Here is an 18,017-nt window from a genome sequence, read left to right on the forward strand (position 1 = left end):
TGAATTAAGATGTTTATAAATAAACGGGCCTGGGAAAAAAACAACCTTTTAAAATACTAAAATGAAAATAAAATAAATTATAATAAAAACTTAGAAAATTAATTACATAAATGATCCTATTCAAAATTTTGGCAAAAGAAAAAGAGGAAAAAGATAATAGATATTGCTTATATTTTGATGATATTTATAAAAAGCTTTGCAAATATAAACAATAAATCTAATTTAAAGCTGCAGTCCGTAACTTTTTTTCTGTTCAAAATTTATATAATGAGCAAGTATGAATCCATTTTCCAAACTGTGTTTTTGTCTTATCCTGAATCACTACGGTCCACTTATAATAAGTGTTTATATTCGGACTATTTTAGACTGGTACGAGTCGTACCACTGCGGAGTAGCCCAGAACCTGCTTGACTCCTCATAGACATAAACAGAGAGAAGTAGTTCCGGCAACAATGTTCTTCCGCAAGAAGCATTCAGTTCTGTTTATTAACCGCTAGAGCACCAAAAGTTACGGACTGCAGCTTTAACTATATTAACTGCACGTAACTGTATAAACTGAATTTTTGAGAAAACAAAACCAGACAAAATTTTTATTGATATTGATAAAAATGCATTTACATTTAAACACACAAAAAAAAGTATATATGTAGCCTATATATAAATGATATATACTTGTATTACACACAACAAACGTCTCTTGCTGCATCAGTTCCAGTCAGCGTCTAGATCTTCATCATCTATGACAGACGAGCTGAACAGTGAAAAACCTTTAAGGAGTCCTGCGGATCCTCCGGAGCTCAACTCAAAACATCTCCTCTTCTTTGAAGCATTCTCTCTGAATTCTTCCTGTCTGTCGGAGGGTTCTGTCCTCGTGTGGCCCGTCTGCAGTGCGCTGCTCTTCACATCTGTGGTTATATTTGTCCTGATCTGTGTGCTTGTGATCTCCTGGTCTTCCAAAACTGTGCTTGTTGCCACTTTGTTTGTACTGCCATTTATGGCTTCTTGTGGCTCCGGTGGAGCAGGGATTGTTTCATCTCCAGTCTTTTCCTCAGCTAAGCCCGTAAAAGAGAATCTGGAAAGTTTGTCCAGAGTGGAGCTGGCCACCTTAGTCTTTGGGTGGTCTGTCTTTGGTAAGGATTGTGGGTGTTTATTAGTGTTACCATTATTCTCACCTGGAGAGAGACTGTTCAGTCTCGGCAGCAGCTGTTGTTGATGTTCAGTGTCCTCAAACGTCCCTTTCTGAGCTGTGCTCTCATCATTCAAGACCTCTGAGGAAACGTCCTTGTTTTTATTGCGAGTTCCCAGTCGGAGCATGTTATTAGCTCTGCTGCCCTCTGCTGGAGGACGTGAGCTCGACTGGTTCCTCTCGGCCTGTTTATCCCTCATCTGAGGTGCGCTAGGTTTCGCCACTTCTCGCACCGCAACTTTGGCACTTGTGTTAGAGTTTACAACCGACTGATCGGCATGACACATTCTCTCTCTCGGCTTGAATGTGAAGTTTGTGAGTCTCCTGCGTAAATCCTCTCCACTCTCGGGTCTGAAATCAGCCTCCTGGTCTATGTCAGGAAGACTCATGGCTGTGTTTTTCCTTTTTGAGGGTTTCTTCCCTGTCATGGGTGTACTGTGGGAGAACACATCATCATCAGTTCCTCCTAAAACTGTTCCTTCGTTCAGCAGGAGGGCCGCTTTCATCTCTTTCAGTCGTTTGCCTCTGAGCTTTTTGGAGCCCCTTTCCACTACAGCTTCAACCGTGGATTTATCCTCATCCTTCTCCCACGCAGAACCCTTGCAGCGGTTGGAACGGCTGTTGCTAGGCAACACTGCACGGCGTAGTGTGGTCGTAGTGTTCTGTGTGGAGGTGTGAATGATGGAGCCGGTACCAGTCGGGCTGGATAAGGAGTGGAACCAGTCCAGGTCAGCGTCTGAATTAGTGGTCACATCACGGTTACCGTGATTCTCAACAGCTGCACGCTCAATGGTGAGGTCACTACGTGGTTCGGTACCTTTAGGGGAGTCCGGTCTTCTGCTCTGTAGCCTACAAGAACATAAAAGCCTTTATTGCTTTCATTTTGTCTGAGCTATGAATAAATAAATAAAAAAGAATTCATATTTTCTCATCTTATTTTAGTATAGAATGAGTAAAGATTTTTGTTGTCAGGATGATAAAAAGATAAAAAGATCAAAATGATTGAGATGGCCAATCATATCAAAGAAGGCGGTTCTTACTGTCACTGTCACAACGCAACTAGAGTTCGCGGAAAGATGCAATTAGATGTAAGTATTAGAAAACTGTTTTACGATAGAAATGTTCAGTGACTGCTATTCAGTAATAGCCTATCTAGTGATGCAAACTACTAATTTTTTTTTATTAAATTTCAACATTTTGATTTGAAAATATGCCCCCACATACTAAATGAATTTGAGGCCTACTATTTAAACATATAAATATAATTAAAAGCAAATAATTCATGTAATATAATACATTTATCATTTAACTGATTCATATTACTAATGAAATATTAAATTAAATAAAAAAAAAATAATGCTAATGAAATTAAATGAACTATTTATTAAATGATTTACATAAGTAATATATGTATTATTGACTATTTTGATATAATCACATAAACATTTATGCAATGCTAATTTAAAATCACAATTTAATTTATTCATACTGATAATTAAATTTCATCAATTTAATATTTGGAAAAAAACAAACAAAACATAACCAGTAATGAAATTAAACTTGCAATTAAATATTATTTTGAAGGAAGTCTCTTATGTTCACAAAGCTGCGTTTATTTGATCAAAATACAGTAAAACCGTAATATTATAAGCTATTATTACAATTAAAATGTACTGTTTTCTATTTGAATATAATTTAAAATGTAATTTATTCTTGAAGTTTCAGCAGCCTTTACTCCAGTCCCACATGATCCTTCAGAAATCTTATTAATATTTTAATATTCAATATTTTTTTTGTTAATATTTTTGTGAAAACAATGATGCATTTTAGGATTCTTCACTCAAAGTTCAAATTAACAGCATTTTTTGTAACTGCAATTTTTAAAATCAAATTTAATACAAGTTGAAAAAAAAGCAAAGATTAATTTCTTTAAAAAGAAAAAAAAACTTTTGAATGGTAGTGTGTGTATGTATGATTCAATTTACCTCGAGAGTCTTAGCAGTTCTTTGTGTAAGATCTCAGTCAATCCCAGCCTCTCGAGCACAACCTCACACTGTGTTTTATACTGTTCACAGGGATTGTCAGGAAAAGATGTGTGTAGAGCATTCACATTTCCAAGTAGAGCGCCTCCCTGAGGTAAAGAAAAAAATGCTTATCCTCAACTCAAAAATGTAATATAGCTTCAGGAATATAGAGTAGCATCAGCATTAATAAAACTACCTGCATGGAGCACTCCATAACAGACACCACCACAACAGCGTCCTCTACTGTCACCGTCTCTCTGAACATCAGCCTGGCATGAGCTGAAACACACAGAGACACAGTCAGATACGGTTTTGAATATGGCTTCTAGCAAATAACAACTTATTGTGGAAAAGCAGAGGGAAGAAGATCAGATAATATGCTAGATGTTAGCATCTGACCTTCAGCTAGGCGGCTGAGACTCTCCAGCATGCGGATGGTTGTCCTCGCAGCATTTCGGCTGTCACTCTGTCTCTGAAGCTGATAGTAGCGGCTCAGGATGGCGTTTGCTTCCTGTGTTATGCAAGGTTTAAGAGTCTTGATCAGGCAGAAATAGGCCCTCATCTTCTCCATACTCCATAAACATGAAGACTCACTTGGAGCTCCTGTGGGGAAATCACGAAGGAAGAGAGTTGAGATAAAGAGAGAGATGTTAAGATGAATATTTTATAAATACGCAACAAATGGCAAGGCTTCACCATTAACTTCTACTCAGTATCAAAGAGATTCTAAGCCAAATGAGGGGTGATCCAACCCTCGAGGGAACAGGCTTTCCTATCAAAGTGGCATCACTTGAGAAAATAACGAAGACCGAACAAGCAACAAATCCCACAAGAGAGGCACGAACCAGCAATCGGGCTGGATAGGGGTGTGTTTGATCCAATAACACTTTAGATGATGCCTTACAAACTACATTTTCTTGTATGCCATGTAAACAAAAACATGTAAAATACCAAGTTAAAAATGTAAAAGGTATCAAGTTAAAAATGTGTAAAAAAAAACCCCAAAACCAAAAAACATTTTGTATGGTCTTGAAATGCGAAGGCATTTATATATAAAGACCCACTTTTACTGTGAAAAATTTGAATATTATAAATGTGTCAAATATTACATTTATAATTTGATTTATATTATTAATTAAATTAAATGTACTATTTAAAAATCAAATCAAATGGATAATTTTATATTTACTTCATAAATCTATTATTATTAAAAATAATCATATACTATATATATACACTGTATATATATATATATATATATATATATATATATATATTAGTATATATAAATATAAGTTACCAATTTTTTAAATATGATTAATTTAAAAATATTATGTCAATCCAAATATATACTTAAGTCTAAAATAAATATACAAACCTGAATAAATAAAATATACATTTTGAATATATAGGTGTAAATCGGAATATTCAGTTATAGGTCTGAATATATATATGTACATCCTAATATGTAGTTGGAACTATATATTTGGATTTTTTTAACTTTCTTTATATTCAGGATAAATAAATATATATTGAGATTTCATATAATTATTTCCAGTTTGTCCCTTCATATTATTATAACATAACATAACATAACATAACATAACATAACATAACATAACATAACATAACATAACATAACATAACATAACATAACATAACATAACATTAATATTATACTAGTCTGATATTACAAAACAAAGCTCTTCTCTGGGACAAACCTTTGTTCTGTAGGATGAAGGAGGAGATTATTTTGTCCCATTCTGGATTTTTAGTGTCCAGCAGAACCAGAACAAGGTCAAAGCGGCTCAGGAGGGGGCTCGCGAGAGCCACGTTCACGGAAACCGACACATTAGGGTCATAATGCCCCTTTGGGTTAGTAGCTGCCAGGATGGTGGTCCTTGTGTCCAGTTTGCACACCATTCTACCAAAGAGGAAAGTGGGAGATTTAATGTGATGCTCACAAGCTTTTGGATAATAAAAATGCAAGAAATGTATCTGTGAAAATTCGTATTCCCCCTCTAGACTCATGTGTGTGACATTATTTCCTCCCCCAACACTCACCCAGCTTTAGCCACACTGATGGTTTGTTGCTCCATGGCCTCATGGATGCTGGTGCGGTCGTGCTCTTTGATGCTGTTGAACTCATCGATGCAGCACAGACCTCCATCAGAGAGAACGAGCGCTCCTGCCTCCAGGTGCCACTCTCCTGAGTCCTTGACAGCCGCCACCGTCAGACCTGACCAGCGTTTCACAATCATGTAAACAATGACGCAACAGCACTAATTGCTTACTGCACAATAGAAATTAAAATATTGCCTAGTATTTTTCTAAATAAAAAAATACAGAGTATGTGTATACAGCAATGTAGCAAACTTTGTTGCAAACAAATGTGCAACAATATTTAACTTCATAGGAGGTGGGTGAGAAAATGGACCCATCAGACACTGCAAAATACTTCAGTACTATACAAAGTTTTGGCTCTGGCATTTTTTTGTTTGATTGTTTAATTCATCTCAGGAGTGTTACAAGTCAACTATGTAACAGTAACAGTAAAGAAACCAAATCATATTTATCTTTATATTAAACACCTATTGATCACTTATTTTATTATCACTTATCACAAATTTTAGGGGTTCCGACTATGAAGAATTAAACAATTCATAGTATTTACATATACACTAAGTTTTTTTAAATGATTTTGAAAGAAGTCTAAGTTATTGAAAATGTATACTTTTTAAAATAAATTTAAAATAATAGTTTTCTTTCAAAATATAATTTAAAATATCAATGTTGAAAACAGTTGTTCTGCTTAATATTTTTGTGGACATTTTTTATAGGATTCTTTGATGAATAAAATGTGGAAATATACATATATACATATTATATAGAATATATATACATTTCTTCACAAAAGTATATTATGTTACATTTAAAACCACTAATCTGTGCATATCAAGATGTTGCAAGGAGAACTAATGAATTTTGTCAGGTGAAGTGAACTTCTGCTTCCTTTTCTCAGAAATTCTCATGCACAATTTGAATATATATACAGAAATTGTGCATACTGTGCACAGTAGAAATAGTGAAGTACTTCAAAAGGCGAAGTATATATACAATTATGCTATTAAACCCCCCCCCCCCCCCCAGTGTGATTGCTTATTCCAAATGTCAATGAGATAGATGGTAAAGTGAGGTTCAGAAGAACGTGTGGAACCTGCATTAGTAGATCCGATTCCTGCAGTGAGCACGGAGCGCGGTGTAATCTTAGCAGCGTACTTCAGAAACTGTGACTTCCCAGTGCCTGGATCGCCCACGAGCAACAGATGAGACTCTCCTACCCAGAGCGCATAGTTTGAGTCAGAGCTATTCAGATTTATTCACAAGAGTAATACACTTTTCAAGCACACCTCTCAACTTTTTTTCATGAGAAGCCCAAATGTCAGACTGTCCATTACGTGGAGTGTGAACACATACCTCTCACCTTAGTTCCAGACGCATCTATTCTCTGTACCCCACCTGCCAAAACCATAGCAACAGCCAGCTTGACGACGTACATGCCGAACACCTGAGGGCATAGACTCATCAAGATCTCATTCCTGCCTTCAGAATGTCAAGAGAGAGAGAGAATGAGAAACAGAGATTATGATTCATAAAACCACATTGAATCCCATGAGCTGTCCCACATTATGAGTGGTTGCTAGGGTTTTCTGGGAGGTTGCTATGGTGCTGAGGAGTTGCTTGGGTGTTGCTGAGGGGGTTGTTAGGGTGTCCTAGGTGTATGCTGAGGTTATCTGAGCAGTTTCTAATCCATAACCAGGTAGTTCCCTACTCCCCCTCCCAACCTTTTCTAACATACACCTCGTGAAAATCATACATCTGTATGGAAGCTTGTTTCCATCACAGAACAAAAAAATATTTTTATCTCACAATTCAGACTTTTTTTTCCCTCAGAATTGCGTGAGTTTTAAAGTCAGAAAATGAGATATAAACTCTCAATATTCATATTGATGAATCCGAAGATTTTTTTTTTTTTTTTTAGAATTAGACTTTATAACTCTCAATTGCAAGTTTATAAACTCGTAATTGAGAGATATACGAGATATAAACTCGCAAATTGTGAGGAAAAAGTCAGAATTGGGAGTTTATATCTCGCAATTATGAGCTAAAAAGTCGCAATTATCTTTTAAATTGTTTTATTCCATGGCGGAAACAAGCTTCCATACATTTGACTGTGTAGAAAAGTAATAAACCACTTTTCCTCAAAAAGCCACATTGAAGTATCATTCTTGTGCGCAGCAGCACAAACTAAACAGTATGAGTTACATGCCAACATTTAATACTTTCAGTCAGAGATTTGTTCAAATCCCTGATCCAATAACCCTATGAGCAATAGTAGCCTAATAGTGATGTTGTGCCTCAGCAAACACCACTGGAAACAAATTACAACACTGTTTCATGGTCCTCATCAACTCAACGTCCTCTACAAGGACTGTAATTGAGTTTGGATAGCAATAAGAAAGAGAGGAATCTTTTAAATGCCGAAGAGACATGGTATTGAAAATGGCGTACTGCTTATTTGTACTACTAGACTGAGTTTCGATATTTAAAGAGACACCAACTGTGTACCGGCAATGGGGTCATGTTTGTGACTGTCCCAGAATTCTTCAAATTCCTTCTGAATGTCTTCCAGCACCAGTGCTGTGGTGGACTGCTCATTATTGACCTCGATATAGTTTGCTTTCAGCACAATCTCCACATCACAGCGGCAATCCTGAAACATCGGCTTCCAGCGCTGACACACAACCCCATACACTGTGATGTCATCGCCTGCGAGAAACACATGACAGCATCATGAGGGAAACAGACACGTGATGTTGCCCTGAGGGATGTTACTATTATTATATCAGTAGAAAAAAGTTAAAATAAACAGCAAGCAAACACAGTGTTTAAAAAATGAACAGAATGAACTGTCCAGTATAATATGATGTTAAAAAGGCATTATATATACGTAAGTTGTATAGGAAAAATGTTCTCCATTAATTTTATTGTTATTGCACTAAAGCACATAACTGAAAACAACAGAAAGTTTCATTCTGAATTCATTCGTAAGGAAATCTAATAAAGCCAGTCATGTACACTGTATTACCGGTGAGCAGGACTGAGCAAAGATCTCATTCCTGCACTGTCAAGTTGTTAAAGCCAGTAAATACATGAAATAAACTACAGACTGGACTCTATTTCCATCAATACTCTGCATTTACCTGATTTGCAGCTGTCCACAAGATCATCCTCCAGGATAATAAGCATGGATCGAGGGATACTGCCCACCGACAGTTTCTGTACCTGTTAGTGAAGGAGCGCTGGTCAGGAAATTTACAGACTTTGACATGTAGAAATAAACAAACTATTTATCCTTAGATGGGTAAATGCGTTTACTTCACATCTACATGTATGCATATTTTATTTATAATTATTTAATTTTAATAAATTTTTTTACATTAATTAAAACTTAAAAATAAATAAATAAATGAATCCCTTGAGTTGCATATCAAGACACTTTTATTCTGTCATTTGGCTGCAAAAGACTTGGAATACAGTGTACAAGTCGTATGGACTACTTTTACGATACCTAAAATGTCATTTTAGAGCTCGGGTAACATAAAAAACAAAGAGTGGTCAATAGATTTTTCATTTTTGTGTGAACTATTTCTTCAGCAGCAGGTTGCTCCAGGGTGACTGTCCCTGAATAAAGCACATCCCTGGTGCCTCACCTGCTCTTGGATTTTGATCTCCTGGAAGTCCTTGCAGGCGGCCGGAGGGGCGTCACTCCCTGACAGGCAGGTGAGTTTGAAAGAATTACATCCATCCTCATTGGGGCAGCTGGCGGGTGGAGTGAAGGTGTAAAACTGCTCAAAAGAAGCCTGCACGGAGAACACGTGCCTGCATTTATTGCACATGTAGTCTCTCTCATACTCCAGCACTTTGGTCACACTGGTGCGGATGACTGTGCCTGTGACGGACAGGAAGTGGCCCACATCTCTAGCTTTAGGAATGTGATCTCTGGTCAGCTCGGGACACATAGGTAAACCTGCATATGTGTAGAAAATCAGTTATTAGCAGAGAAATATATATGTATATTCAGTTGGTGGCAGTTTACATTATTGGGTGGACTATTTCTCTTGAAGGAATAAGCAAGCATTATATAAAGCACTAGGTGTCAGTGTTATTCCACAAGTCTTTTAGGACTCCCGTTTCAGCAGTTATGGTCTCCAACTGCTAGATGGCACTGTATATTCATAAATGAAAAGTTCAAAAGCGGAGTTACAGTCTCTTGCACTTTCTTGCATGATAAATTAACTCAGAGCACATTCAATATTTGAATATGGCCTGGCCCAGCATGGTTGCATGATCATAGAAAAACATGAAAGAAAGAATAATCAAATGTCAAAGTTACTTAGGCAATAAACTTGCATACATTTTTTCTCTCTCCCCTCTAACCACAGATACAGACAGTAGAAGCTGCAGAGAAAATGGGTTTGAGTAAAGTGTGTTTGTTCGGATGAGTCACGTCTGCAGGGCTACAGATGAAGAGCGTGTAATTACAGGTGACGGCAATCATCTCCTACAGGACGTGAGAGAAAAGCACTTGGCTTCGCCACAATGCAATACAATCCATCCCACATACCTCAGGGATCAAACACAAACCTCCCTTCTCTGCCTACACGTCATCTAAAACAATCTTCATACTCTTCCTGTGTATGTCATCCTGCAGTTTTTAGATAAGCAGATTACGGCTGGCAGAAATACTGAATATTCATGATATATTCGTGATCATGGTTTTGATTAAAATACGCACCTTTGTGAATTTTTTTATTATTTTAATGGTTTTGACCATTAGATTTCCTAAAAAGACTGTCATCAGACATTTACATGAATCAGTTCAAACTGTACAAATGTCAATTAATTGATTAAACGATTCACTCACAAAATCACAAAAAAAATTCAAAGGCTCCCACTTTTCATGTATTACAAATGTTCATTATATGTAGGTAAAATAATATTTAACTACATATACATACATACATACATACATACACACATTGTTCAAATGTTCAGGCTCAGTCAGATTTTTTTAAGGAAATAATACTTTTATTCAGCAAGGATGAATAATTTTTTTCTCAAAAGTGACAGTAAAACATCTATGATGTTACAAAAGAAATAACTAAACAAAAAAATGTATAGCTTTTGAACTTCCTTTTTAACAAGGAATTCAAAAAAATGTATATCTTGGTTTTCACAAAAATATTTAGCAGCACAACTGTTTTAAACATTGATAATAATAATAATTGTTTCTTGAGCAGCAAATCATCATATCAGAATGATTTCTGAAGGATCATGAGACACAGAAGACTCTAGTAATTATGCAAAAAAATGTACTTTGCCATCATAGAAATAAATTATATTTTAAAATATATGCAAATAGAAAAAAAGTTATAATAAATATTTCACAATATTACTGTTTTTACAATTTTTTTGACCAAATAAATGCAGCCTTAGTGGGCTTTTTTTTTAAATATCTTACTAAAAATGTATATAAATACTGTATATTGTCCAGTCTGACCTTCTTTATGATACAGGCACATCATCACACATATTCAGGAAGAAAACAGACATGTCACCCCCCCAGGACTGCAGAGACACCACCTGGATACACAATTTTTCTCTCTAATGACCTTCACCAAAGCATGAAAGCATTCAGACACATGACGTGGTTGTTCATCGTGATATGGCCAACGGTCTATGTGCTTTTTATGGCTTTGTGTCCTATTTTCAGACCCCCTTTCATATTCACAGCACGCTGGATCTATGAGAGGAGTCTGCACTCAGGCTATTTATAACTCTCCCATTGTCCACAAAACAGGATAAAACATCCAGGGAACAGGAAAGGTCAGTCAGCTGATTATTGCTGACACACTCCCTACAGCAGTCTTCTTGACTGAATCCATCTTCAGATAACAATTACATTGGTTTAAATGAGTGCTGCTCACCCATATGAAAGCCCATGACACAATGTAAGGGCGTTGCTATGTGATTGCAAAGTGTTTTGAATAGTTTTTAGTGAATTGCTATGTGGTTGCTTACTAACTCAAGTCAAAACAGCCCACCTAAAATCTCTCTGTTCACGACTGTGCTGCATTCACTCACAAAAATAAATGTTTTATAAATTTACTGTAGGAAATTTACAAAATATCTTCATGGAACATGATCTTTACTTAATATCCTAATGATTTTTGGCATAAAAGAAAAATCTATAATTTTGACCCATACAATGTATTGTTGGCTATTGCCTAAATATACCTGTGCTACTTGTGCCTGGTTTTGTGATCCAGGGTCACATATGACTTGCGTACCTCCATACCCAAAGCAATAATGAGATTCTTGCACAATTTTATAGTCCAAGCAGTGGTATTTTAGTATTAATTTTATATATATAATACAATTTTAGTATACTATTATATCCTATATTTTAATATTATTTATAGATTTTACTAATATTTTAAATTAGTGTTTAAATGTATATTTTCATGTTGTTGTTTCTTATGTGCTGTAGTCATTTTTTATATTTTTTTTATATTACTGTTTGTGTTTAGGAGTAATTTCTATTTAATTTAACCCTGGTTTCACAGACAAGGCTTAAACTAGTCCCAGACTAAAATACATGTTTGAGCTGTTTTAACTGAAAGCAACTTCCACTTTCTTAAAATATGTCAGTGCCATTGTTTTGTCTCAAGATGCACACCAGTAAAAGGCATGTTTATAAAAAGCTACTTAAATGTCATAATTAAACTGAGGTCTAATCCTGGCTTAATCTAAGCCCTGTTTGTGAAACCAGGCCATAAAGTTTTAATTTCCATTAAGTAATATTAGTGTTTCAACTTCATTTAGTTGCCAAGTCTTATCTAATATATTTTATTTCAGCTTTATTTCAATGAACAATAAAAAATAAAAAAAAGTTTTACTTTCAGTTAATAATAACTCTGCTGCCAATTATCAGTTAGATCACGCGCTGCACTGAAATGTTTCCCCAACAAGTCACACAATTTGAGGAATCATTTACGCCTACACCACATACCAAGCAAATACACTGACAGAATTTTCCCGAACTATTCCTTTGAAGCCTCATTCAGCTGTTCTTTTCTCAGAAAGCCTGTGTCTGTCCGACCCTCTCACATGACACATCCTCCCTGTCCTCAGATCCGGATCAATACCCTTCCTGCAGAGCCGTTGCTCATCTTGTTGTTACATCATGCAGTGTTTGCGCTCACACCTGACCACCTTCTAAAAGCTTCATCTGATCTCTCTCCAGCTCCTGCACACCGGCGAGCCAACATAACGAGACTGTTGTTACAGAGAAGAATACATCAGCATATCGTGCAGGTTATATGACACTAGATCAGAGGAAGCGACCATGATAACAGATAACAGTTCACGGCAGGACAAATGAGCTGTCTGCCACGGTGTGCTGGGGTCTAATTGCCTGTAGTGGGAAACAGCCTCTGTGTTGCATTGACAAACTAATAGGCTGCAAGCATTCAAGAGCAAATGAAGCAGACAGTTGGAGGCACTCTGCGGCTTTATAGCAGCAGATCTACCAGTTACACAAAGAGAACAGTCAGCCATATACAAGCCACTTGTGATCACTGGGAGGAATGTCATACTGGAAATAGAGGAATTGTTTACTGTTGTGCACAAACAGGACTAATGGTTGCATTTGTTAGAGATGTAACATTTATAGCATATTCTATGGAGTATACAGTACAGAGTACATTATTATCAGGCCAAACACACTTTAGCACTTAAGTGGATAGATAAGTTGGAAACACCTGAGAACAATTTTCATTAATAAATCAATGCCAAACATTCATGCTTAACTGATCTCTCTTTCTCACTCTCTCCCTGAAATGAAATATAAAATATGAATTTAAAACATTTTTCATTTAATATTTTAAAATCATAAATATTAACATGAATATACATCATTAATATTTACATTTAGTCATTTAGCAGACGCTTTTATCCAAAGCGACTTACAAATTAGGACTAATTTAAGCGAGTCATCATAAAGAGGCAAAAAACAACAACAACACAAGAAGTGCTCAAAATACGAAGTTCAGGTATTATTCAGAGTAGCATAAGCCTGATAAGTGATGTTTCAAAGGGAAAAACATCGGTTTAAAAAAAAAAAAATTTATGAGGTTAAGTGCTCACGGAAGAGATAGGTTTTTAGCTGTCTTTTATTTATAAATATTCTTTATTATGACTTTTAGTCATAATATTTATTGATATTATGCTATATCATATTATTATTATTATGAATATTTGGTGTAAGGAAATAATTCTGTATAAATGTTATCATGTTTTGAAAATACTTAATGAAAAATATGGATCAAGCTTTACAGGTACGAGATTAGTTGAGATTTTTTTTTTAATTACAAAGAAAAAAATATTCACTTAAATTCTATTAATTATTATATAATAATATATATAATAATATGTTTTATATATATATATATATATATAAGTAATATAAAAACTTTTTATATATTATATAATAATATTTAATAATGATAAATTAATAATGCATAAGAATATTTCATATAAGGTAATAATTATATACAATACAAATGTAATCATGTTTTGAAAATACTTAATGAAAGATATGATTCAATATTTACTGTACAGGTAAAACAAGATTAGTTAAGATTATAAATAAATATACAGAGAAAAAACATTATTTACTTAAATTCTAAATAACTAATGTTTTATAAATAACTAAAAATTAAATAAAAAATATTTCAATATAATATACAACATTATGTATATTACATTATAATAATATGTTACATAAGGTATTGTATATAAATGTATGTAATAATGTTTTGAACATAATAAAATATATGATTCAAGCTTTATTGTACAGGTAAAATGAGAATAGTTGAGATTAGAAATCACTTTACTTACAATTAAAACAAATATAATACATTCATAAAACTGAATACAATTATTTGTTATAGTCAATGTAAAGCGTTAATGATTATTGTCCTATTATTATTATTTATCCCTTTATTTATTGATTTGGATTTTTTTTTTTTACACATAATATTTGTTCTTATATTTTCCCCTGAACTAATCAAAGGTGAATAAAGGTGGAATGTGCAATTTCTGCACCACTAGCTTTGCCAAACAAAAACACAAAAATAAAGCTTTTTTAAAACACTCCTCAAAACTCATCGGGCTGGTCAGGAATATACAGAGCAAATGTATAAAATCCTCGTAGTTGAGCCCTGATACAGGTCAGTCAGTGTAAAAGAGTGGATGTTCTCACACTTGCTTACCTGATATACGAACATGTAGATTGTGTTTGAGGTTGAAACTCCCCTGCGGTGAGCAAGAAGTTTGACATATGGTCTGGGCCGCTCTGTGCAGGGCATTGTCAAATATAGGCAGGACCTGGCTGGGGAACGCATTGAAACACTCTCCAACCTCCATATTGTCCTCGAATAAGGTCATAGCATTCACCACAACAGGATAGTGAGTATCTTCACTGGCCTCCTGGAAGATCTGTAGGACGTCATTCTTGTGGTGCTCCGTCACGTAAGTCTCAAACACCAGTCCTATCAAGGACACCTGATCCGGACTGAGCATCATGAACCGGATCACTTAGACAAAGTATTCTGGAAGAGAGCAGCGGATGATGGGTCTGTCTATAACTTACTACAGTTCATCTTTACAAACCCTTTCACACTCGTGTATCATGGTAGCGGATACGTATACAAATTTATTTAGGAAAATTTTTGACAACAATTTAAGTGTTTGATTCACTGTTTTCAAACAGTTTTTGACCAATTCATTTCCTTAACCTTTCAAGTCATTTTTTAGATTTCAGACAAATTTGCTTAGGAATCACAAATCTGTAAACCAGTTTTACTGATTCACTGAAAGAAAAGGGAAAAAGAAAAAGATTTTCTAGAAAATAACTAGAAAAATAGTGACTATAGAAATTTCTATGACAAAAATTATCCTTAATATTTCCAGGTTTTTCATGATGATGAATGGCGAATATTATATAATTATCAATTGATCTGTAGTTCAGATTAATGCAAAAGTATGAATTAAATGTTGCACAATATTTTCCATATTAATTTACATTATATTTTATTACTTTTTTACTACATATACATGTATGTGACTATGTGTGTGAATACACACATATATACATACATACACACACACATATATATACACATATATATACACTATATATATGTGTATATATGTGTGTGTGTGTGTGTATATATGTATGTATGTATATATATATATATATATATATATATATATATATATATTAGGGGTGTAACGATATTCAAACCGAACCGAAAAACCGCGATACAACAGCCACGGTTCGAACCGCGATACTCTCATGTCGAACCGAACGCGCCCCGCCCCGCCCCCTGCTGCCCAACTCTCACTTCACTTTGTCACAAAACTATTTTTTTCTTCCTTGACATTTGATTAAATAGTAATTAATGAGTACAGTTTTAACAACTAATAAGAGCTGTAGTTTTACTAAATATTATAATATTATTTACTAAATAAAGTGCATGTCACGTGATTTGGGTGATCGATCACGCTCGAGAGTTTACATACGCACTTCAGGATGGCAACTCCGCGGCATATTGAGATTGAAGACCCTCCGGTCACAACCACTGACTGATACAGCAGCAACAGCAGCAGTGCTGATCACGACACTTGAGAATGATCACCGACACCTGTCATCATCCAATATGATGACATATCACAGCTTTTTTTAATCATTGTTTTGAGACATTGATTTGCGAACAAAATCCTCTCCGTCTGGTCGCTTCCTCTTCAAGCCGGACTCGTCTCGCGCTAACGGTAATTCCCTTTCACTGTCCACGTTTTGATTTCGGCAAATTTTGGCGAATGCAAACAACGTGATTATTGTTCATGAGTCCAACATCCAGCCACGCAAGAAAACATGTAATCTACCTGAGGGAATAATATGCTCAAAAAACATTTCTGATTATTATTAATGTTTAAAACTGTTTTGTTTTTTTCCCCCCAGGATTCTTTGATGAATGTAAAGATCATAAGATATTTATTTGAAATAGAAAGCTTGTGTAACACTATAAATGTACTGTCACTTTTGATTAATGTAATGCATCCTTTCTGAATAAAAGTAGGCAATTACTTTAATTTCTTTCCCAAAAAAATAATCTTACTAACCTCAAACTTTTGAACTAGGCCTATGTATAATGTTAAAAAAGCTTTCTATTTCAGATAAATGCTGTTATTTTGATTGGTGGTTTGTTTGTAATGTGACATTTTTTTTGTATGACATTAAAAATATTTTTAGAATTAAATTGTACATAAATAGGTTAAGCAATACAAATGTGTTTGTCTGATAACCTTTTAAACATATACTTAACTACAGTCTGCAGACACTGAAATTATGTACATTGTGCGACACAGTAAATATTTTGAGTGTCCCTCATTTTCCTATAAAGAAACACGATTGTCCCGCATTTTACTTTTCTGAAGTTGGCAACCCTACTCAGGTGTGCAGTTTATTTCTGACTAGTCAGTGGAGACATTTATTTCATTTTAGTTAACTCAGGTGTGCTAACTGCTCTAAAGAAAACGTGAAGCCAATGTATAAAATTAATAAAGATAAAGTTAAAAAGTTAAATTATTGTTGTTGTTGTTTTTATTAAGTTAAAAGTGAATCTAGTGTTATTATTGCTGGTGGTGCCCTGCCATGAACCCTGCCCCCACAGCAAACAGAACCGAACCGAACCGAACCGTGGCTCCAAAACCGTGATATGAACCGAACCGTGGCATTGGTGTATCGTTACACCCCTAATATATATATATACATACATACATATATATACACACACACACACACACACACACACACACACACACACACATATATATATATATATATATATATATATATATATATATATATATATATATATATAGGCTACACACACACACATACACAGATTTCAAACGTTATAACAAATTCCATATAAAATATGTATTATTTCGATTCTTTTTATTTCATATTTAAAAATAAAAGACAAATATGTATATATTTGAATATTCATTCCTCTGTTGAGTACTATTTTCATAAAAATATAAAGGTTTCATGCAGTTTCTTAATTAATTTGAGGTCATAAAATTGTATTAATAAAAGTGTACAGTTAACTTGTATAAACAATTAACGTTATACAAAAGTTTTAGATGAAGGGCACGGCTGTTACTGCCTGACATGTAACGTTAGTATTAGTTCAGAATACCATAACCATGCATTTAACAAACATTCAAACCATTTCCGTTGTCCTTATTGCTCTCTTGAGCAAACTTCTACAAACAATTGAAACCTACAAGAATAATAATAACCATTAATTTTTAATTGCTTACAGTGCTGTATTTGACATACCTGGGTGGACGAGCAGCAGTTATGTAACGTTACATTAACAACATTCACACATGGGTGTTTCTTCCTGTCCGTGTTTTCAGATTTGGCGGTTTATTCTTCCTCTTTCTGGATTGTAGGGGAGCACGTGTAAACAAACTATGAATTTTAGCTCAAGATAATTCATTCTAATCACGCTATAATACTGTAAAAGTAGTTTACCATTCATATGCTTTGTTTTTTTATGTCTATATTGGCGCTGATAAATTATATGGTATGTAATAAATAATAACCC

The 18,017-nt window shown here is 34.7% G+C and overlaps 1 protein-coding gene across 1 annotated transcript; it reads right to left on the minus strand.

Moving 5' to 3' along the window:
• Positions 1–576: 576 nt before the first annotated feature.
• Positions 577–18,011, minus strand: mcm9 (minichromosome maintenance 9 homologous recombination repair factor). Its single transcript, XM_082147026.1, has 13 exons — positions 17,747–18,011; positions 14,610–14,948; positions 8,985–9,301; positions 8,475–8,556; positions 7,840–8,040; positions 6,688–6,813; positions 6,428–6,547; positions 5,275–5,449; positions 4,932–5,134; positions 3,610–3,813; positions 3,407–3,489; positions 3,172–3,317; positions 577–2,035 (listed from the first exon to the last, which is right to left on the minus strand). Exons 2-13 carry the CDS (start codon positions 14,920–14,922, stop codon positions 706–708), a joined length of 3,300 nt encoding a protein of 1,099 aa, XP_082003152.1. The 5' UTR covers positions 14,923–14,948; positions 17,747–18,011; the 3' UTR covers positions 577–705.
• Positions 18,012–18,017: the final 6 nt, after the last annotated feature.

This window comes from Leuciscus leuciscus (assembly GCF_965113295.1).
Source record: "Leuciscus leuciscus genome assembly, chromosome: 19".
NCBI lineage: Eukaryota > Metazoa > Chordata > Actinopteri > Cypriniformes > Leuciscidae > Leuciscus > Leuciscus leuciscus.

Excerpts from the sequence above, each read along its gene's own strand:
- mcm9 (XM_082147026.1), bottom strand. The coding sequence starts at position 14,922 with ATGATGCTCAGTCCGGATCAGGTGTCCTTGATAGGACTGGTGTTTGAG. Across the intron at positions 5,450-6,427 it reads AATCGGATCTACTAATGCAG|GTCTGACGGTGGCGGCTGTC; the intron begins GTTCCACACGTT and ends AACGCTGGTCAG. Across the intron at positions 3,490-3,609 it reads TCTCAGCCGCCTAGCTGAAG|CTCATGCCAGGCTGATGTTC; the intron begins GTCAGATGCTAA and ends TGTGTGTTTCAG.